At 38.8% G+C, this 23,169-nt stretch overlaps 2 protein-coding genes across 2 annotated transcripts; both read right to left on the reverse strand.

The window, feature by feature from the left end:
* Positions 1 to 3,973, reverse strand: LOC108970657. Its single transcript, XM_018936164.1, has 7 exons — positions 3,913 to 3,973; positions 3,724 to 3,849; positions 3,177 to 3,589; positions 2,906 to 3,111; positions 2,599 to 2,762; positions 2,235 to 2,376; positions 1 to 968 (listed from the first exon to the last, which is right to left on the reverse strand). Exons 1-7 carry the CDS (start codon positions 3,917 to 3,919, stop codon positions 917 to 919), a joined length of 1,110 nt encoding a protein of 369 aa, XP_018791709.1. The 5' UTR covers positions 3,920 to 3,973; the 3' UTR covers positions 1 to 916.
* A 4,478-nt stretch (positions 3,974 to 8,451) lies between these two features.
* Positions 8,452 to 22,502, reverse strand: LOC108970640. The gene is made up of 12 exons (XM_018936134.1): positions 22,478 to 22,502; positions 17,819 to 17,869; positions 17,594 to 17,727; positions 17,198 to 17,373; positions 16,866 to 17,132; positions 13,301 to 14,063; positions 13,117 to 13,238; positions 11,589 to 13,020; positions 11,042 to 11,525; positions 8,945 to 10,332; positions 8,691 to 8,889; positions 8,452 to 8,630 (listed from the first exon to the last, which is right to left on the reverse strand). Exons 1-12 carry the CDS (start codon positions 22,500 to 22,502, stop codon positions 8,452 to 8,454), a joined length of 5,220 nt encoding a protein of 1,739 aa, XP_018791679.1.
* Between the last annotated feature and the right edge of the window lie 667 nt (positions 22,503 to 23,169).

The following is a 23,169-nucleotide window of genomic DNA, read 5'->3' on the forward strand; positions in this document are numbered from 1 at the left end:
ATTTTATAAAAAAAATAATTTAATTTTTTATTTTTCAGTATCAACACTAATTATTTGGCATTCGTTTTTACATTACTGCACATTGACAATTAAATTACTTTTAATTTTCATTTCATTCATTAATTAGTGGTGTGCTCGTGTTGCAATGAAAGCTAATTTTAGTGGTCGTCACTGTAAATAACGGTTTTGCTTGACATCTATATAAATAATTGTTGGCTAAATGCTGAAATTTCTACATACAAACTGTATTTACAATCACATATTTTCTATTATAATATTCAAAAACAGTTTCAAATATATTTATATATTTATCTTTGGCTTTTATGTATGTATGTATTTACACTTGTCGATTTTTAATCTTTTACTATATATTTCAGATTTTTTTCTATATTCATATTGAATGCAATCTAGAGCTTTAATTTAATATTTTTACAGCTTAATTTAAAATAATTATTTTCTAAGATACATTCCTTTCATTTCTTCGCTTTTTCATTTCCAATTCATGCTGCTGTAATCTGCTTTCCAACTTCTTGTCTGTTTTATTTTTGCATACTATTTTGCTTTCCCTTAAAATACTCCGTATATCAGTTCTAGTGCTTTAGTTCTTCTGCTCTCAGTTTTACTTAAAATGATTTTTTTTCTATTGGTTTGCTTAAAAGTATTTGTATATCTACTTAATATGCCTTAAAATGTAATCAGTTGCAGTGGTTTTTCACATTACATTTATGCAATATTTTTATTTTAAGTTGTATAGCTTTTATAATTTTTACGTGGCAGCCAAGTCGTTCTCTTCGACACTCCCCGACACACCTCTTTTCAATTATCAGTATTTTTCTCCACTTTCTGTTCCATATTTTTACTCAATGTAGTAACTGAAACTACGCTTGCGTTTGCTCCCTATAGTTTTCAATCTTAGTTACCCGGATTTTATCCAACGATCGATTGAATATTCAAGAGCCGATATCCATCTGAAAAAAATTGGTATGAAAAAGTTAAGAAATGTACTTTTATGCATTTTTGGAAAGTATTTGTGATAAGACCTTATATAAATTGGCAAGTTCCTACGACAGAACTTAGAATCCGAAAAATCGGGCTTAGACGAAGCTACAAGCTCAAGGCTTACTGTTATTAGAGCTTATCTTCGAATGAAAAACTGGTAAGAAGTTGGTTGGGAGTAACGAAGGCATTGCACCTGGTTTGCGATCTTTCGGAAGATATTTTAGTTTCTCTTTCAGATGCTCTACCTCCCCTAACGTTTTATGATTTTTTTCTGAAACTACCTACATTTTATTTACTGGCTTTAGAAGTACTTTCCATAATATCTCCACAAACACTAAAGAAACAATATAATATGAAGAGCTGCCTATGCAGGGGTTACCGGGGCTTTCTGCATAACTGACCTGCATCACTGCCCAAAGATGTGTATTACCAAGAATTTTGTAGCAAGTTCTGCTATCGGATCAAAGAAATTTGGAAGTTATAATCAGAAAGATTACGAAAATAGGGTCATCCTGAACTCGCTAAACCTAAGTAAATCAAACAAAATCTTTCTAAGGTTAGATGTCAGTAGTCGATTTCTGGTAAGTTTATTCTCTAGACGTGAATGGGGATGTCATTTAGTTGGGAGAAGGATATTACCTTTATCTAAAGTGACGCGTTCAAAATAAAATATGGCGTAGGGACGGGAGTATGCTACAATGATCTCGATACCTCTCTTTCAATCCGCCTACCAAACTAGCTGGCATCTTCAAAGCAGAAGTACTAGTTAGAGAGAAAGTCCGTGGATTTTTATTAAATAACTATGGGAAGATACAGAAAACCACTATATACACGGACAGGCACGGGCAGCCTTGTCGATACCAAGGATTAACTCTAACGTAGTCAACAACTGCAGAGGAGCTTTAAGCGCACTGGCAGTTCAATTCCACTTGTCCATAATTTAGGTTCCCGGTCACAAGAACATTTTCGCATTATGAGGTCCAACGACAGTGTTTCAAAGTCGACCTCTAACAGAGCCCATGAGAGCAGCACTCCTATCTAATACCTACCTATACAAAATTACAGTTCTATTCTTTTGCAGAAGATAGTTAAAACTATCAGGATGTGTGCTTTAAAACACATGATGAAAAAGTTTTCGTAACTTTTGTCATATTAGACCAGACTTGTTCAATTCTTGTTTATAACACAACAATACAATTTTTCAATCTTCTCTCAGCACTTCCACCTCAACTCACCTCTTTTTATCCATTTCCGATTCGGTGCAGAAATAATAATGTCGCAGTTTGGTCTCTGGCGGTATAATCTCGAAGGAATTCTTCTTGCCTGAGGCATTTGTCGACATCGATGATACCTTATAGCCATGCAGACAAGCCATACCTAGAAAAACGAATAAAAAACGGAAGATGAAATTCCAACCGAAATAGAAAAGGGAGCAAAACAGAGGAGATATGTTGAATAAACAAATAAACATTTAAAGCGCAACCAAACACAAAAATCAAAAACAAAGCGAACAACAAAATGACGTGAACACAAAACTGGAAGAATGCTTGCAGACAAAGAGTACAAATATTTTACATTAACGCCGACCGAAACACTCACCAAATGCCGTCTTACTATTAGCATCCTGATAGAAATACAAACAAGCATCCTTCAGCACACAGTAGCGCTTCGACCAGCCACACCAGCGGGAGCCCAATTTCAACAGGTAACCGAAACAATCCGGACGTGTAATGCTGCACGGCGGTTGGTACAGATTGTGTGCACTGCAGGCGGCCGAAGAAAGTGCCACGAAAAGAGAGTAGAGAAATTAATAGTTGTACAAAAAACAAAAAAAAAAAAAAAAAAACGAGATTAGAATTTCTCGGTAATTTCGAATTAAAATTGGCTAAAAAAATTGTAGACTCACCTATTATCAAGCCAGGGTGTGCCTTGTGTAGCCGCTTGCTTGAGCAACTTAATCCAACGGCTGGACAGTTCCTCTGTATCTGCGGCCACATACAATGGTATGCCTTCGCCGGAGTCAATTTTGAAGGCGTACGGCTTACCGACTTCAGGCGGGCAGTGATCAACTGTATGCTTGGCCATGATCATAGCGCCAACGGGTTGATTGTCCTACAAAGCCAAATAAAAGTATAAAACATATTAAATAAATAACAGAAAACAACATTTTCACTCACATCTTCGGTTTTGTAATAGTATAGACAGTTGTCCGGTCGCAGCGAGAACCAGCGGCGCACCCATTTTTTCGTGTTCGGTGCGCCCTTCGCTTGGCCACTCTGTCGCCACAAATAACCGCTAAAGATCGGTTGACTCGGCGGCTCTTGTTGCTCGTGCATGAGCACACCGATTGTGCGCGCCACCTCTAGCTCTAGTGTCTCACAACCGTCGTGCGCGATCTTCACCACTTCGGTATGATGTTTATCCAAGACCTCAACGCCATTCACCGATATGATTATATCGCCTACCTCGAGTCCAGAGCTCTCAGCCGGTGTTTCGGGTTCAATGGCGGCGACCACGACCGGTTTCGAGCCGTGTATGCGAAAACCAAATTCACCAGACTCACTCTTAACCACGATCGTTTTGTCAACACCTTAAAGAGAGCAGGGAGAAAAGAATTGCAGTATGGTAGCATAGTTGTATATTCTTTATAATGCAGTTTTCAAAAAATATTTTAAATTATATTATGAATAACAATATTTTTAATTAATTGTGACCCTTTTGTACCCCTTTCTCCCGCTGTAAGCTTTGAAATCACATGTGATTCGCGCGCCCATACCAAGAGCATTAATTTCAGCAGATCCTCCAGTTTGCGTCGCAAGGAATCCGATGACGAGTTTGAGGTTATTAGTTCTGTGAAGTAAATTTTGCATTTTACAAGCGATGAAAATGAAAAAAATAGCTCAAAGAGCATACCAATCATTGTACTTGTTGTTTTGACACTTTGTTTGTTTATCTTTGGTGATTTTTAAATTTTTTTTTATTTGGTGTTTTTTTACTTAACAATATTTATTTTTCTTTTTGCTTTGAAAAGGTGATTTTTCGTTTTTAGTTTTAATGGGTTTATTTTTTCTATTTTATTTAATTTATTTATGTGTTTATTATAAAATTTGCCTCGTATCCGTTATATTAATTTCTGTATCTTGTTACTGTCTTATACCTTTTTATCCATTCTTCAAGTCCATTTGCTGTTTCTAAGTACCTTTTTGTTCTGAACAAATTGTAATTATTTCTACTTTATCTCTCGGAACAGATTATTGTTTCATAGATCACAAACATATTGTTCTGACAAATATGTGTATATGGTTCTATGACTAGCAGGATCAGAATAATGCGACAAATTAACTTCTTGTCTTTCTGACAAACAGTTCGTCTTTTTTGAAATTCTGATCCATAAAGTTCCGGACCGTTGCAAAAGCCAATACCTCAAAACGTTCTTTAAACGGAGTACCCAGAATTACCGAGAAAACCACAAATATAGTAGACACCTCGGTTTTGATCGGTCAGTTCCATATCAAGCACTTGGTATTGACGGATCCAGCAAAAAAAGGAGGTGTGCAAAGAGTCGATATCTCAGAAACTCTGGGACTAGTTCGAGTATATAAAGACAGATGATCTTGAAAAGTTCCAAAAAGAGCGGATGTTTTCAAGTCAAAATTTTGTTCTGCGATAAGGTCCATTTCTGGATCAATGGGTGTATAGTGAAACAAGCAATATTGCGGCGCCACTTCCCACACTTCGCATCCGTCAATGGATATATTAAGAGAACACTTCGGTTAGCAGATGATTTCACGTTTTGGGCCTTTCGATTGGTCACCAAGATCGTGTGATACCTCACCCTTAGTTTTTTTTTCTGTAGGGATATGTATAGCTTAAAGTCTATGCGGACAACCCCACATCGATTCAGGTCATGGAGCAAAAAATCTAGAGTATTATTCGCCAGTTAGCAATCGAAATGCTCGAACGAATCATAGAAAACTGGACTCAACGGATGGATTATTTGAGACGTAGCCACGGCCAACCTTTTAAAAAGATAACCTTCAAAAAATAAATGCCAAAGAATGTTCTTTCGACTGATAATAAACATTTTCCATTATATTTGAAGTTTCTGCGTTTTTTCTTTAAAAAGTAGGAAACCTCAAAATGAATCACCTTGATAGAGTCTTTCGCGTTCCCTTTGGGTGCTACAAACATCGTAATAAACTTAATATACCATGAATATTTGTAGGGGACTTTGTGATTAAATTTTTAAATTTTTTCTTGAGAAAGTAACATGGCGACTGTGCAGTTGCTTATTGTACAGATCCGCGATCAAAAAAAAATTTTTTTTTTTTTATTTCAATTATAAAGATTTCAATGAAGTCCCAAAATATAATAATAGCAGCTTAGATTTTCAATTTCAATACAATGTTCCGGTAGACTAGATAACTATTACTATAAATTCTATATTTTCACTACGCATTTTATATTCCTATGAAAATCTCCCGCTGGATATACATAGGTAACTTTACTATTGAGTAAGGTTTTTTCACTCAGCTCAAAGTGAAGATCATTCAAAAAATGTTCCTTTAGTCCCAGCCGGCTTCAGTTAAAAAATTATATTTCGGATATTAAGTGAGATATATTAATGATACTCGGTAGACTTGTTATGTATGGTCTTAAAGTGTTGAACGGAAACGAAATTTTCATTAAAAATTTTTGCAAATGAAATATTCCACTTCGCATGCCTACAATTTTACTAGTTGCGAGATATCTAATATTCGACTAACTTCCTCATTTATTTGTGCTGGAATTAGAGAATTAGAGGTTAAGAGCACGAGATTTCCAAAAAAAAAAAAAAAAAATATTCGTACGCACTATTAGTTGTAAAAATTTCTCTAGCACTTTAGTATTTTGAGATTTTTCGAAATTTATCTTCCGACTTTTTATCACTATACGAAAAGCACACTATAAATTTTCAACACTTTTATATACATATATTTAATTGTTATTTTTTAAACAATTTGTAAGCAACATAGTGTATTCAATTAATTTCGCAAACAATTTCACCGCAAAAGAACGCACAATTCCCAATTTCGCCCTTTCTCGACACTCGACGCCTTTGTCAATGAACCACTGACCGCTCGACCGCCCGATATCTATACGTAACTCACTCGCCACGGTGCCTTGGCTCGCGCGCTAATTAATCTTATAGACTATTTTTAAAACGCACAATCAAAGTGTATAGGGCTCTAAAACACAATGCCGACATTAGAAGCAACAATAACAATTACACATGTTTTGTGGCGAAATACAACTCAATCACTTTACTTTTGCAAAAAAATGGCTTCCTATAGTACATACGGCACGCAACGCACGTTTACACGAAACAAGTGGCCAGACGCTACTACACGGCTTTACGCTCGCACATTGCGCATTTCGAAAATTTCTAAATTCACGTCACACATTTTCCTACTAAAAAGTTGTTTTTGTAAATGCTCGAAAATTGTATTTTGTTCGTTAGCGCTCACGATTGCTCAGTGTTTCGTCTGCACGTCGTTCCAAAATTAGATATTCGAAGTAGATAGCAACAATGTTGCGAAATTTGTGCGACACGTGCTCTAATCCATTTCAGAATCGGCGAGAGATAATAATATTTCGCCGCTACAATTGATAATTCAATTAATAGTTGTGGTACAAAAATCTAATTTCGACTTTCGTGGAAGACAAAAGCTTATATCGCATTAAGTGGATATTCCAGTTCAAAAAAAAAAAAAAAAAAAACAAAAAAAGATTTAACTATTTAAGAATATGTCTGCATTTTTTCGGTAATTCAAATTATTTTGCGAGCGCTGCATCGAAACAGGTTCGGCGTGAACTGAAACACGCTACCCACCATTGCCAGGACTTATTTATTCGTATTTATAGACTTGTCTAAAGCTGGATCTAGCTATAACTCCAAATTTAATTTTTCTCTATTTTTAAACCTTAAAATAGTTAAACAAGTGATAGAATAATTGGTTATTTCTAAGTTCCAGACATTGCGTCATTATTCTAGATTAATAATTTTTTAAATTTTAGACCCTCTCAAATTGATTAAGGTATTTTCCGATATACATATGTAGTATAAAGTCATCGGAAGTTCAAAAATCGTTAGGAATAAGGGGGCTAAGTGGTGTATTGAACCGAATCAACCTATTTGTAGCGTACAGACGTACAACTATCAGTGAAGGATTTTCACTGAATTTCAATCACATATCTCACATATTGACCGATTTTTTCGGTAAAAAGTCAACTATAAGCCCTGGGTCCACACGTTCAGACATGCTTCCTGCTATAGCGATCCCCTATGCCAAATTAGAGTTTTATATCTTAATTTAGTGTTTAGGTATGGTACCTTATACGTTTTCGAATAATGTCGATTTGTGGGCGAGGGACAAAAACTCGAGGTAGAAAATGTCTCAATATTCTGGAAAAATTCGTTTTGTGGTAGAAAACTATTGCCTACATTTCGGAGCAATGCTTAAACTTTAAATATAAGACTGATGGATCTTGTTTTTTTTTTTTTATTTTTGAAATAATTTATTGGTCCCAATACAAAGCTATTGAACAGTCTCGGCTAGACTACAGAAGACGAAGACATTTCAAAGCTTTGTGTTGTTTTATCTTGTCAGTTAAAGTTCTTCTAAGATTGGTGGAATATAAAGTACGTGAGCTCTTTTTACTTCATACATAACTTATCTAAAAAAAAATCTTAAATTAATATCCATTCTTCTTCTTCTCTTTTCAGAATACGATAACACTGGTGAGTCATATTGCTATAATTTTGTTACTTCTCATTAAAACATTTAGTATTTTTTGATTAATACTTTCTTATGTTAAAATTTAAGTTGAAAATTTTATCGACGAAGCGCTTAAAGTTTGTAATTTCCAAGCATTGGGATTTTGTAAGATATGTGTGTTACTCACTATAAATCCAACAGATAATAATCCTCGACGCGGTTTTGAATGCCTGGTAATTCAATCAGTCTATAAATTTAACTTTCTCTCTAAAAGCCGCCCTTCTAGGTAACGGAACGTCTAGGGTCTTATGGTTGGAAATCTGAGATCATTCATGTGCAATTTTTTCGATCGAGTCAAAATATTGAACCGACTAATAACACGAAAAGTTACTGAATACTATTAGTTGACTTAGTAAACAAAATTGATTCATAGAGATTCGTTTCTTCCCATCACAACCAGTTTACAATCAAGATTCGGTATTCCAGTAATTTTCTGGAGCTGGTTTCAAACCCTACTACAATTGTAAGTGGTTAGGTCTCTTTTCATTGATGAAATCTCTTACAATAAGTTCTAAGAACTTACATAATTCAACAAGTTGGTTGAGAATTCCTGGCATATTTCATACTCTTGGGGAAAACCCCAAAAAATGAGACGGTAATAGCCTACAATAACCTATAAACGCACCCGAAAGAATCACTGTTTTTTTACGACATATACCCACATATAATTAAACTTACGAAAATTATTGTTCCGTTGGCGATGATACATTTCCAAGGTGCAACGTCGCTGCACCAAACGATGCAGTATGACTTGATACTTTGAGTGAAAGCTGCGCTCCGACTCCGTTGACGGACGGCGATCACGTTGGCGATCTGCGTGCGAAATAACGAAATGAAAATGAACATCATACAACAAACTCATAGAACACGTACCGAAACTTTGGTGATTTAACTGGGTCCAAACGTCAGCATCGGTGAGGCGTGAATAACGCGCAGGATCGTAATGACCACGATAAATAATCTGCTGGCTCTGCTCAACCGCTGCATCCGGCAGTACACACGGACTCGAACCGGCTGGACGTAAGCTCTGTGGACTGCGTGAGTGTACGCTTTCGCGACTGCGTTCTTCGCTCTACAAAAGCGATAAAGTATTATTATTGCTTTGAGCTCGTTTTGTAATTACCCACCTTTGCGCGTATATTCTCCTGCCGTGTCTTATAATGTCGACCACGTTCGCCTGCATGATAACGCTCCTCAGATCGAAAACGTTTGTCCATCTTCTTATAGAGACGTTGCGTTGTTTTCGCAGTTACCGGTGAGTCGGCGAAGTCCGACGGCGGTTTTACAATATCCTGTTCATGTTCATTTCCCATATAAGGCAGTGATTCGACAGAGTCGCCAGCCAAAGTGCTTATATTTGTAGTCTGACCCTCTGTACCCTTACCACAGTGCAGACAATGACTATGTGGCTCCTGCACGGGACCATCAGCTTCACTGTAGAACACCGAGTCAGAACCGGGCGAGACGGAACGTAGAGACTCTATAGATTTCGCTTTCAGCTGACACACATCTGATGCAGACTTTGTAGTTTTGGCGGCCACAGCTGCCGTGGCAGTATGCGGCGTTGTGATTTTACTCGTCTTGCACTCCGTTACATGTATGTCTTCACGCTCCTGCTCCTTCTTAACACTAACACTGTAGTCCAATAGTTTCTCGGCGCTACCCGCTGTCGGCGGCAAACCATACAAATTCACCAAATTCTTTTGTCGCTTCGGGGTGCTATCATCGCGTGAACTCCGTCTGAATTGACGACGTATCTTTGGACGGAAACGTTTAATGCGATTCGGACTTGTAGTTTCAATGGCGTGCCCACTAGTGGTGGACTGCTTCTCTGTTATTTTCTCTTTTGTGGCTGCCGCTACCGCCGCAGCTATAGGCGTGGCGTGTGCGCCGGCCATTGCGGATGCTGGCTTCTTAATCGGACTAGTGAGCGCGCGTAAATTCTCCTTTTCGATGTCTAGTTTCATTGTCGTCTTACGGCGTTTACGTTCCTCATCGAGACGATGACGTCGTGACTTGATCACATGATCATCATCATGTGGACTCTCATAGTAGCCGGACGATGAGTAGCGTACCTCACTACGTTCATCATCCGATATGGACTCGGGTTTGATGCGCGGCTTCTCACGTACAGCGGACGGTTCGACGCTGGCAGTTGGCGCACCGACACTTTTTACGTGTAAAGCTTTGGTTGACGACGCTGTTGCCTTCTCAGCTGGCTCCACATGCTTCTCCACATCCTTCGCAGATGGCGATGGTGTTGCTAACCCAGCGATATTATAACTACCTGACGAGGTGCTGCTAATCGAGTGCGAAGGTGAGCGTTTCGCCTGCTCTGCTATGGGCACAGGTGACTTGAGCTGCAGCTCGCGCTCGAGCTTATGCGGTTTTGTGGGTTTTTCATCATGCTGCAGTATATCCTCGGTCAGCACTTCACCGCGCGTTGAGTAGAGTGAAGAGGCGCTCTCAAAGGATGAACCTTGCGTACGGTCAATCTGTGAACTTTGTGTTGACACTGCGGGGTTATGAAAAAAGAGACAAAAGAGAGGAAGTACACGCTTAGTTAACGTACATATAGAATGCCTCAGGGTGGTTACACTCTAAGCGAGCATTGAACTAGGCTAAGAAGCATTACAGACACATACTTGGTTTTGTTTTTCTTTTGTGGTTTAATTTATAGAAGCGTTCATCAAGCAACAACAACAAATACCATACGAAAGTACTTAAATGCATATACACGCAATCAGCTAAGGACGTTTACAACAACACAAACATGTAATGTAACGGACTGTATGAGTGTATGTAAGAGTGTGTGTGTGTGAAGAGAGCGGTTAGAGGAGAGCACAGCTAAAAGGCCTAATCGCTTGCGTGCGCGAGTGTGTGTGTGACTGTGTGGGCTGTTAAGTGCATACAAATAAGTCAGAGGATTATGTGCGGATTGGTTATATGTGTAATCTTTCGATGATGGATTGGCAGCCGCTGAAAGATGGATGGATAATGAATAAGTAGCTAGTTTACGGTTAGTGTACGGTTGAGGATGATATGCTGACGGTGATTGGTGATGAGCATGTAGGTGATGATGATGAAGGATGGTAGTTAGTCGGTAGGAAACTAGTTACGTGGTTGCTCGTGTCTTTCGTGTGTGCGTGTCTGTGTGTTTGTTAAGCAGCAAGGCACACTAATCTATTGATTGACTGTTCCATTGACACTTGTCGCTTTCAAACCTGGTACTTGTGTCGTTGATGATGAGCTTGTTGTTGTTGGTGGTGTCTTAATACCTGGCGTGCGCTTCGACGTGTCTGTACAAGTGGCATACTCGTCGGTATTCGTGCTGCACTCCGACACATCTGTGGTGTTATTGAACTTGTTGTTGCTGTTGTTGGTCAAAGTAGCTGCGACGGTCATGATCGCGTCGGTGGCAGCACGCGTCTGCTGCACATCCGATGTACGTCGTCCATCGCGTGTTAGTGTGGGTAGCTCTTGCACGACACGTTTACTCGTGCCCGGTGATTTTTTGGGTGAGATCTCTTTAGCCAACGGTAGACTGGGTGTGACTGCGATCGAGGGTGTGGTGATTTTCTGCGGCACCGTTAACGTGGTCGATTTGGGCTCGCGACTCGCTTGCGGCTGTTGTGTGATGAGCGCGCCGGATTTTGCGCTCTTAGCGGTGGTTGGTAGTGCGTTCACCACAATGCCATAGGTGGGACTCTAAAAGGAATGTTAAATCAATGGTGTTATATACGCTATATACAGTTAGATCGCTAAGCTCACCAAATCCACTTGTGTGTCTTCCAAATCCAAAGCGTCCGTATCCACGGAGCTGCGTTGTTGATGTTGCAGCAGTAGATTTTTCCGTCGCGTCGTTGGCGTCAGCAACATATTCGCATTGGTGTATGCGCCTTCGGTGCCTTCCTTCGGCGGTTCGGCAGTTAGTACGGTAACCTGTGATTCATTCCAAATGCCATCTGAGTGATCGCGTGTTACGTCGTTGGCCAGCGAATCTGAGGATGGATAAGTAGATGCATTTGCGAAGAGCAATTCCTCGCGACACGGGCTTGGTGGCGCCGAGATGCCGTTACCTTTTTCGGGCGAGACATTTTGTTCGTCCAAGCTCACAGAACGCTTGCGCATGCTGGCGCGTCGTTCGGCTGCCATACTCGGCGCATTTGCGGGCACATTCTCGTATAGTGGATCGTGCTGATCGCTTTCTTCTTGCTTGGCTTTTTCATCTTCCATATCTGTGACCTGTTCCGGCTCAGCCTCATCCTCGTAGTCATCATCACTGATGGAGGAACGCGGTTCGCTTGCTTGTAGTGCGCGACAGTTTTCACATTCTTCAACCGCTTTCTGTTGTTTGCTTTCCTCAAGTTGCGCTACTGTTGGCGGTAGCGGCTTATAGATTGGTCGGTATTTAGCTTGCGGCATTTGTGCGCTCGCTTTCATCATAACATTTGGTTTGAAGTCAATAAAGATCTCTTTCTCATCACCGGAAATTTCCTCACTACCGCCTATCACCGGCTTCGGTTTAATCTTCGAGCGGAAAGATGTGCGTGGACCGAAACCATCAATCAGTTTTTCGGTTTTTACATAAATAGGCATTGACTGACGTCGTAAGTCATCGCGTCTGAACGGTGTAGGTGTAATATCGGCGTCTAGTGGTGGCAATACGGCTACCATAGACTTACGTCGACTTGTATCTACAACTTCGGGTTCGGGTGCGGGTTCCGCTGTCAACGTGGAAGTAGATGTCAGTGGCTCGTCGGCATCTTTACAGTACTCACTAGGTGGTGGCAACAAATGCGGCTTAGAGAAATCAAGCAAACCGCCATTACCACCATTAACACCGCCATTCGGCTCACCCATCAATTCCGTACACTCGGTTATGTGTTTACATATCTCATGTGCATGCAGTGGTTCACGGCGCGGCAGACTATTCGAGCTGAAGCTGCTCTCGCGATGAAATGTGCAAGCGCGGCGTGGCAAGCTGTTGCTCTCGTAGTCGAAAGCGAGCACGTCCTTAGGAAAATAGGGCATACTCTCCTCCGAGGGCAGTTGTGACGAGCGATGACTGTAATAGGAAATTGTGTCAAGCGGTGGCGGTGGTTCGTAGTAATTAATATTGTTTGGATCGCCGAGCTCCAGCGGTGACTTTGGCGGTTCCTCCGACTGCGTGCGATAAACAGCGTTATGATCGATAAAGTTTCTAAAAATAAGTCGATAAAATATTAGAATTTATTAATTCGTCAAAAAATTTATATGGAAGCGAATTCTAAAATCTATATGCTCCTGTTGAACTTACCTGATTTGCCTGTCATCTAATCCAGGTAACAATTTGCCATTCGGCATTTCCGACAAACTTTTTGCAAGCTTCTTGCCATTCAGCAGCCCATTCGTTTGTGCGCCTTGTGAGACCACCTTCACCTGTAGTACAAAAGATGCAACATTACACTTCATCGAGCTCAGCACTTCAGCGATTTACCAACCTTATGCATGGTGCGTGGACTCAGCGCCAAAACCTGCGCGAAACCATCCTTCCGCACCTCAGTTTGCGTGGCTTGCGTCTTCATGGCATTACGGAACTTCTTTTCGACCACCAATACCTCGGGACTGGGTGGCGCCAGCACCTGTGTGGCACATGTCAAGACACCCATACCGGTCGGCATCATACCACCATGCGCCGTCGCTCCAGCACCACCGACACCAAGTGGTATATCATCCATATGTGTGAGAGGCCTGCCGGTTAACAAGGAAATCGGTTGTTCAGTTTGAATCTGAGCACCCAACTCGGCGCCACTAGCATAACCGGTCGGTACAAACTGATGTATGTGGATGGGTGGCCCGTGATGATGTTGATGTGAATGGCCATGTCCATGCGAGGGATGAATATGTGGCGCATGCTGATGTATGACGGCTTGTTGTGCATGTGGATGCATGGCGAGTGCGGGTGGCAACGTCGTTATATAATTGGTCGGCGGGTGTGGATGCTGTTGCTGCTGCTGTTGTTGCTGCTGATGTGTCATCTGCTGGTGTTGCTGTTGTGTATGCAAAACCGTCGGCTGTTGTGCCATATGCGCGGGCAGTTGCGTAGACTCGTAGATATTGCCGGTGGCAATGATCGGTTTCTTGCCGCCAATAAGACGTTCCTGACTGCGTGTGGTCTTCATGCGACCGGATGAGCGGAAACCCAAATTGACATCGTCGAAGGAGGTGAGTGTATGCGAGCGAGCGAAACTGACATGCTTAGTTCTGCAAATGAGAATGCGCAAGTAGCGCAAAAGCGTATGAGAGAGTATGAATGAAGTGTGTTAGGTGCGTGTGAAAAGAGAGAGAAATAGAGAGAGAGAGAGAGAAATAGTTAAGGAAAGTAGTTGTGAAAACTGATTTTTGACGTGTGGATGCAATAGTTAACGAGCTCGTTGTGTGCTAAGTAGTCGTTTTAAGTATGCACGATTGAGTTCATATAGTTTTTACGCCAATAACGGTAACGCTAATTGTTTGGTTTCACAATATCAGCTGTTTGCCTGACGTCACAATAGCAGTTGCTTGCAAGGCAGGGTCAAACTTTTGCTGGCAAACAGTCGCGCTCTAACTCAATTCTCTCTCATAGCAATGCTTTTGTGACGTCCCGAGAAGTTTTTGGAGAATTTTTTGCTTTCGTCTACTCAATCGTGTATTCTGCGTAACTGAGTAACTGTTTTGTAACGCTTAACTTTACCTCGGTGTTGTGCCGCCCATTTGTAGTTGCTGGCCGGCTGGCAGTCCGACATGGGTGGGATAGTGATACGAACTGCAATAAAATGGATCGAGCATTACTCACACACACACAGACGCATGCACACACGTATTTTTTTTTTTATTGTTTTCAGTTTTAATTAGCATATTTTTTTCGGCTCTAAACAATGTTTAATCCGTTCGGCGTTTATTCGTCATGCTTCGGTTTATTTTTATATTCGTATTTCTCTTTTATTGTTTTTGTTTTATTAATTTCTACATACCAAACATTTTCGAGTGGATGTGTGAAGTTTTGAAAATGATTCTGTGCGCAAAGTGCAAAACAGTTGGTCATATAAATATTCCGATATTGGTAATCAGTCGGTGTTAGCCAACAAGTCAGGCTTGCGCTGAAGAATTTTTGCAAGTTTTTTTTAGTTTTAATTTTTTTTTTACGAAAAAAACGATAATAATAAATAGAGGAATAGAGACAAGTATTTATTTATAACCTTTCATTTGCCAAGTACTTATAAATGGTAAATGTTGGTAAAGTCGAGCTTTAAGCACGAGCTTTATTTCAAGGCACAAAATCTATGGGTGATTGAATGGTTTAATCGGAAATATGTTCATAATAATTTTGTTTTGCATGTTTGTGCTCTTCGAATGGGTGCGCATGCGCAATGTAGAAAAGTTGTTAAAGAAATTATTTAGCGCTTTAATGAGAGCTTTTTGGCTGACTGCTTTTGTACGACAAGTTTGTAAAAAGTTGTGGAAAAATGCATGCAGCGTTCAAGCGGGGGTACATAACAGTCTACAGTTGCAGGGTTAATTGACTAAATTGTTTAAAGAGAAGTAGAAAGAGCGCGATAGTAATACAAGCTTTTGTAGAGTTATAAGAGAGAAAGAGAGAGTTAGACTTTAAAAAACGTTTCGGTATGAGTATGCATGACGACGGTGATGTCGAGTAGGCGCATGAAAAGCGACAAGTTGTAATAAGGGTTCCAAAAATACATAATACAATTCTTTTAAGCAGTAAGTAGAGAAAAATAAGCTCGCAAATAAAAAGCTTTCAGGGAAAATGAGAAATAATAATATAGAAAGCAATTTAGAAATGAGAGAAAAATTATTAATATGGATTTTGATCTCTACTTGGCACAGTTCACTAGAGAATTCTTTTCTTATCTCTAACCGTACTATATGCGAGCTTTTGAGGAGCTTTTTAACATGTAATAAGCTATATCTGAGCTGTCGAATATAAGTCAGTTTAATATTAACTAACTTCTAATGTAAATAAATACAGTCTATCAGATAATTCTTTTCCAATCTCTGACCCGACTGCTCACGAGCTTTTTGCGAGCTTTGTTTACATGAAATAAGTTATTAAATTGGCACACTTGAAAGCTACTTTCTAGTTGTTGTGACACTAGAGAACTCTTTTCCGATTTCTAACCGCACTATGGGCGAGCTTTTCGGGAGCTTTTTTACATGAAATAAGTTATTTATTTGGCTCACTTGAAAGCTACTTTCTAGCTGTTTTAACACTAGAGAACTCTTTTCCGATCTCTAACAGCACTATGCGCGATCTTTATGGCAGCTTTTTAACATGAAATAAGTTATTTATGAGCTTTCCAATATAAGTCAGTTGAACATAAACTAACATCGGGTGTACATTATCAATAGTTTCCTGAACAACAACTGATTTTGGGCAACTACATTACGATTTTATGAACAAAATTTAACGAATTACTTCTGTCAATAAAGCTTTTAAGATCTTATAAAGCATAAACGCTTGAAACCTAAATCAAAAGCTTTTAAAAAAGCTTTATAAAAGTTTAGTTTAAACTTTATCTCTAATAACTGCGTTCTAACCACTAAAGCTTAGCGAAGAAACTTGCTAACTATCCCTGAATCTTTTACAAAGATAAACTGTTCTTTAAACATAGGGTTTGATGCATCTGTAAGGAGATTATATATTGTAGCTTTCTGTAATATTTCTTTTATATTTCCATTCCAATTATTAATACCGAAGTTGAATAAAAAAATATATAGAGTCTCTTTCAGATATGCATTCTTTCTGCTCTAACCAAATTTGCAAATTAAACTCAAACTTCTAAGAAATAAAGTTACCAAAGTACCACACCCGGTTACGATATTCCAAAAATTCCAAAAACAAAAGCACAAAAGATACAGACAGCAAATGCAACAAAAAATTCGGCTAGCTACTGAAAACTGCGCAAAACAGGTTGAAGCTCATGCCCCATGTTTTTGGATGACCGGCCACAATGTTATAAAGTTTAGACTGAAGCAAAAGCTTGCAACAAATCTAACGATATATACCTTGGATCGTTGCTAAAGTTGACATTTTCGTTTCCAATGCCGCTCGGAGCGCCCATCCAGGAGTAGCGTTGATTCGGAGGCAAACCCATGCCTCCCACAGATGCGCCAGGGCCGACGCCAACGCCGACAGAGCTTGTGCCAGCGCCAACGCCGGTGTCTTGCGTTTTCGCAGTGCTCAATATTGAAGCTGGTTGACGTCGAAAATAGGAACTATCCATATCGGAATCGGGCGATTTGTCGTCGTGATTTTGAAAAGGTCGTTGATAGCTGTACGAAATGAAAAATCAAACTAAAAACTAGGTTCATTTTTCATTTTCTTTTGACTAACTTACCGCGGATATTTGTAGAAGGGCGCGTAAGCAGCTAAATTCTCATCGGAGGGCACACGCCGACCCACACAGCCGCCCAGAAACGATTGCTGCACACCGCTACGACGCGAGAGACAGCCGAAGAAGCGATCGCGACGCGGCCGCTCGATGCTATGCAGCTGACGATCAGTTAGGCAGTACTGTACTTAAGGACACAAAGACAACAACAATAAAAAATAAAAGTAACCAAATGCAAGTTTTGCAGCCGAAAGTGTGGAAGAAGAAGAAGAAGAAGAAGTAGCATACGAAAACGTAGAGGACAGCAGTACAAGAAAGTAAGACGAAGAACAGAAGAACAGAAAAAATAAAGAAGTGAAATAGAAAGAAAAGCATTTAACACGCTTGCCGCAGAGCATTCACCTGTTCGCGTATGTCGCCTTTGGAGTAAACGGATGGGCGCGGATACAGTTCTGTGGAGGAGGTGTGTCGCAAACGGCGTCGGCTCATATTCTCATCTTCGGAGTCGTAACTGCGATCGTAATGGCTAGAAGCCGCTGACGACTGCAACGACAAAAAAGCGAAAAGCGTGCAACATAATTAATGGCTTTCATGTGGCAACAACCGAACGAACGGTGCGGTGCCTACTTACCTTAGACGCCACCTCAATGGTGCCTAACGAAACTGCATGATGTAAACCTGCAAGTGGGCACAGAGTTAGACGGCAGGCAATTCGTGAGAAAAGTTCACATATGTGTGTATGTGTGTATAGGGTATATGTGGCATATGCATGTAATGGTGGCAAATGCTGAAAATAATTAGCAAGACGAAATTAGTTGCAAGTAAAGTGTGGAACCACGTTCGCTGCTCGGCGGCACTATGAGACAATGAGTGCAACGAACTTGTTGACCGGCGCGCAATGCGCAGGCGCACACCGCAATCGCAACTGGGGAAAATAAATGTGCTGACCGTTTAAATTTCAATTATTACCGATTAAATGGTTGTTAATGGGAAATATTGCTGCGACTAATGTGGCAAATGGCAAAGGGTGCAATTAAGTGAGCGGCTCTTACCAAATGTTGGCAGAGATCGCTTTGGTAGATAAAAGTAATTGAACGCTTTGGTCAGTGAAAGCTATAGTAATTCAGGAAGGTTCTCCTTTTAGTAAAAACTGAACCACTTATGAACAACTTGGCACATTTTACGTCTAGTTCTTAAATTGAGCATACAAAATACACCTCGTTCATGATCTAAAGCCGCTAGACCTTCCCAAAGACATCGCTTCGATCCACTTCCCATACATCGCCTTAATTAATAGCTTTATTGAGAGATAAACGCCTGTTCATTTATATACTTTCTATAAACATTTTATAGGGTACCCCGTTAAGTATTATGTTTGACGTTACGAAGCCTGGTTTATAGTCTCGTGAATTATCTTGAAAAATACCCGAACACTTGGTTCTGTCGAAAAGGTCTGCCTTTTATGTCTGAAATATTTTCTACTTCAACTCTCGCTAATTAAATATTTTCATCAGTTGTCGCCCAGTCTGTCATCTCAAAATATTTTCAATTCTACTTCGATATAAACATTTTCAGAGTGTTCTGGTCTTCAAACATGCTGACCGTTATCAAACCACACAAGCCTATAAATCTTTAGCTGACCTTGTCTACCCTAAAAGACCAAGTATTAAAATGACAGGGACGATATTCAATTAAATTGATATTCTGGTCACTGAGAGAGATTCTCTTCCAAATTACCATCCCTAATGTCGCGACTACATATGAAAGTGTTACCCTATGATGTTTTGAAGCTTAGTGTTGATCGCAAAAATTTCAAGATGGCTGTTCAAAGCTTTCTGCTTTAGAATATCGAGTCTAATGTATACATACGAGTTTTTATAACGTTTTATTAATGGTTTTGAGGCCATTTATGTTCTAATTGAGTCTTGAACTTAGGCTATGTTAAGTAAATAGGATGCTTGTTCATTTGATTGCCCAGAACTCTTATGTGAGGATCATAAAGACCATCGTACATCGCGTACATCGTAACGACAAATCGCCTAAAGTCAATTCTTAGGATTCGTAGAAAGAATGGCAACGGAGATAATTGAACCTTAGTCTGGCAGAAGCTGGATGGTGGAGAAAAAAATATCAAGATGCGTCCACTTCATTCCGCGTGAGTGACAAAGAGACAGTGCCTAATTTGAACGCCTATTGAGCTGCTGTGAGGCCTATAGATTCAGCGCACGGGTTTTGAGCTTAATAATACTATTTACTTCAAAGAGCACTTCCAGTTGAGGCACGCCATTTTGTGTAGATGTGCGTCTTTGTTATATAATAGCCTATATGTAGGCAACGTTTTTCTACTACTTTTTTGCTGAATGAAAAACTTGTTTAATTTTGTGTTCATTTCTGGACTGGGAACGTTTTGAGTTTCAACGATTAAATTGTGAAATAAAGATCTCTATTATCACTTTTAGCGCACTTACGATTGAGCTACGCTATGTATTTCAGGTGTGCGACTTGACTAAAAACCAGCCTAAATGTAGGCAACATTTGTATGAGAATTTTAGTTGCTGCTTGCCTTTACCGAAAAGAAAGGTAAATGAAAATGAGAACAAAAACAATAAAAACTACCAGTTTAACTAGAACATCATCGTATTTAGCACTTCCATTGCATAATTTCTATTTATTTACTTTTGTTTTGCCCCCATAATTTCTTTCGTTGTCCCAGCGTAGTTCACCTTCCACTTAGCTGTAATTTTTCAAATTGCCCAACCCACATATTTCAGTTATAAATGCGAAAATGTACATTTAATGAATGTGTTGAAGGTCTTTCTCAACTTTAACTTTTACTTTCTGCCACTTGCTGTTCACCTTGCTACCTTACAATTACGTACTTAACTACTTAAAGCTTACATATATTATGTTACACGCTCACCTGCACTTTCCTAGGCACAAAACAACAACAAAAAAGAAAAAAACAGAAAAACTTAAATGAATACAATTGCTGATTTGGCAACACCTACGCAGCAGTGAAAAGAAAAGAAAATAAAGAACACGCACACACACGGACTGTGAAGAGCACTCGTGTAAGGAGAAAGGCCAGAACACCTGCGTAAGCGTGCATAGTCAGCGACGGAGGATAATGAAAGTTAAGTAAGTAAAGTATAACTGTATATGTATTTTGTGTTTATTGCTTTGTATTCGCACAATTGCGACCGCGTACAGGACATGTCTTGCGTAAATAAAAATCTAAAGAAACGGATGGCGAATGGCGAAATTACATTTGTACCAACAACATGTACAAAAAAAAAAAAAAAAAAAAAAAAAACAAAAAAAAAAAAAAAATAAAAAAAAAAAAAAAAAAAAAAAAAAAAAAAAAAAAAGCATTAACCAGCATACAACTGACCTACCAGCTAACGTATATGATATGCTGCCACTGACGTTGCCACCCAACACAAAAAATCGGTCAAACGCAACATTCTCCGCAAATGAGAAATTCATAGGTGTTGTAAATGAGGCTTTCGGCGACAGTCCATGGAGGTGGCGCAACAAAAATTGAGGATTAAGTATGGCAAAGTATGAAAAAGTGGATGAGATGCTGCTGGTTGTACAAGCCAACTTCAGTGACAAGTGACAACGTACGCGAAATATTTTCTTTTCATGTGCTTCATTAGGGCGTGCAGGTCGAGTTGTTGCAGTGGGTTGCTTTGCAAAGTTGTTAAGGCTGTGTTACGAGCCTGTTCTGTTCTTAACTTAACCTCAAAGGTTTGTAAAATAATTCTAATTCTAATAATAGAAAGAATACTTCAGGAGTTATAAGGTTTTTCTAACTTCTTTCAGATATCTATATTTTATACTTTTTTCATGGGAAAATAGTATTGAACCACCAACAAACGAAAACGAAGCTGCCTTATTGTCAAAAAAAAAATTTTAATATATAAAAAAATCTAAAAAATAACGGTAATTGGATTTAGGCAATTTTCGATATTTTTTTCGAAATTAGCAAAATGTTTTCAAAACTACATTAAGCATAAGATCTGTTAAGTGTATTAAGTTTGAAAACTTTGTGATTGTAGAGTAAGATTAGAAAGAATTTTTTTAATCATGTCAAAAAGTTTTTTAATTCTTTGACAAAAAAAAATTGTATTTATAATTCTTAATAAAAAAATATTAGAAATTTGTTTTTGAAAATTGGATTTCGATATTTTCAGAAACACTTGTGTTAATACGAAAAGTTAAATTTAAAAAGACATGCTTCTCTAAAGCATGGGCTTCGAAAATGGACCATGCTAACCTCAAAAAATTTAAAGTTTTAGCTAATTTGTCTAATTTTTTATACCTTCAACATAAATTAAAAATTTTGGAATTATGAATCAAGTAAAAACTCAAGTTTTTGAAAAAAAATTATTTTTTAAATAAAAAAAATTTGAAAAAAGAGATTAAGAAAGCTTTTATTTATGGAAAAAAAATTAAAATTAATTTTCGAAAATCAGATTTTAAGATTTTCGGAAACAGAGTTAATACGTAAAGTTTAATTCTGAAGAAGCGTTTTTTTTTTGTGAGAATGGTTTCTAAAGCTCTGAAAAGTTCAAAATTAATGAATTTTTTATATCTTTCATATAGATTCAAATTTTTGGATTTATTAATGGATTAATTTTTGGATCTATTTTCGAGTTCTTCGGAGTAAATATAATTCTTAAGAATTACAAAAAAATCGATTAGCATAGAAAGTTTTTTTCACAGAGTTTAATTTGAATTTGTTTTTGAAAATTAGACTTGGAAAATTTCGATAACATTTCAGATAAGAAAAAATGTGAAATCATGAAACAATATTTCCCTAAAGATTTAGTTTTGTTAAGAGATTCTGCAAAGTTCAAAATATTAGCATTTTCATTACTGATTTGAATAATTTTTCATATAGATTCAAATTTTTGCATCTATTAATCAACTAATTTTAGGTATTACTTTCCAGGTTTCGAAAGTAAAACATATTTTTAAGATCAAAAAAATCAGTTTTTAAAAAATCGCTTAGCATAAGAATTAAGCATTCATTCATCGAATTTAATCTGAAATTAGTTTTCGAAAGTTCGAAAATTTGATTTTGAAATTTTCGAAAACACTTGTGATAATAAGTAATAAATCTCAAATACTGAAGTAATATATCTTTTTTATTATTTTTTCACACAAATGCACTCATTTTGAAATAATTAAAAATTCGACTTTTCGAAGTAAAAATATTCTCTAAAATCGAAAAAAAAATCGATCAAATCGCATTACTGAACACTCCAATAACGTACTCACCATTGGGTCGCATCGCCACAGCCATTCTTTTCGGCGCCCAAACTGCTCACTGCTTCCACTGGCTGGCTGCCGCTGCCCGTCCCTGCTAATCCAGAGCTGGTGTGGCGACTGCGACGTGAGTTCACCTCTAGAATATGTTACAACTGTAGTTGACGCTCATGCGTTGCCGGTGGACCATATATATAGCCTCAAATATCTCCCACTCTATACAAATGCGTGGATTGTGTACACGAGCATACTGCGCTGGGCAATTTATTTAACGTTGCGCAAGGACTGCCGCGTCACTGTTGACGCCACCACTGTACGCGACGAGCATCCGCCAGGTCAGGCGGAGCAGCTCGCTTGCCTACCGACGCGCTCAAATGCGTCTGACCTAGTCGCCGTTGCCTATGTTGCTTGCTGCCAAGTTGTTTTGTTGCTTTAGTTTTTGTGTTGCTTTTCCCGTTTGCAAATGTCAAAAATGTGTCGCTTAGTCGGTTGGCAAATTTAATATTTGATGATCATAAATCTTCTTGGCTTCTGCTTTCAACTTATTTTTGTTTTGATTTTTTTTTTCTGCTTTTGCTTTCTATTATTGTTTGGAAGTATTAGTGTGAGCAACTCCTGCGTGTTTACTATTATTTTGTGTGCGTGTATGTGTGTGTGTGCTCTTTAAGAATTCCGTTGTATGACTGGTGTATGCTTTCGGTTGT

This window comes from Bactrocera latifrons, unplaced genomic scaffold (genome assembly GCF_001853355.1).
Source record: "Bactrocera latifrons isolate USDA-ARS-PBARC rearing strain unplaced genomic scaffold, ASM185335v1 scaffold_304, whole genome shotgun sequence".
NCBI classification, from domain to species: Eukaryota; Metazoa; Arthropoda; class Insecta; order Diptera; family Tephritidae; genus Bactrocera; species Bactrocera latifrons.

Excerpts from the sequence above, each read along its gene's own strand:
- LOC108970657 (XM_018936164.1), bottom strand. Across the intron at positions 3,590-3,723 it reads GCTTACAGCGGGAGAAAGGG|GTGTTGACAAAACGATCGTG; the intron begins GTACAAAAGGGT and ends GCTCTCTTTAAG. Across the intron at positions 2,377-2,598 it reads TAATAGTAAGACGGCATTTG|GTATGGCTTGTCTGCATGGC; the intron begins GTGAGTGTTTCG and ends TCGTTTTTCTAG.
- LOC108970640 (XM_018936134.1), bottom strand. The coding sequence starts at position 22,502 with ATGGCTGTGGCGATGCGACCCAATG. Across the intron at positions 17,870-22,477 it reads TGTGGCGATGCGACCCAATG|GTTTACATCATGCAGTTTCG; the intron begins GTGAGTACGTTA and ends GCCCACTTGCAG. Across the intron at positions 14,064-16,865 it reads AACTTTAGCAACGATCCAAG|AACTAAGCATGTCAGTTTCG; the intron begins GTATATATCGTT and ends TCTCATTTGCAG.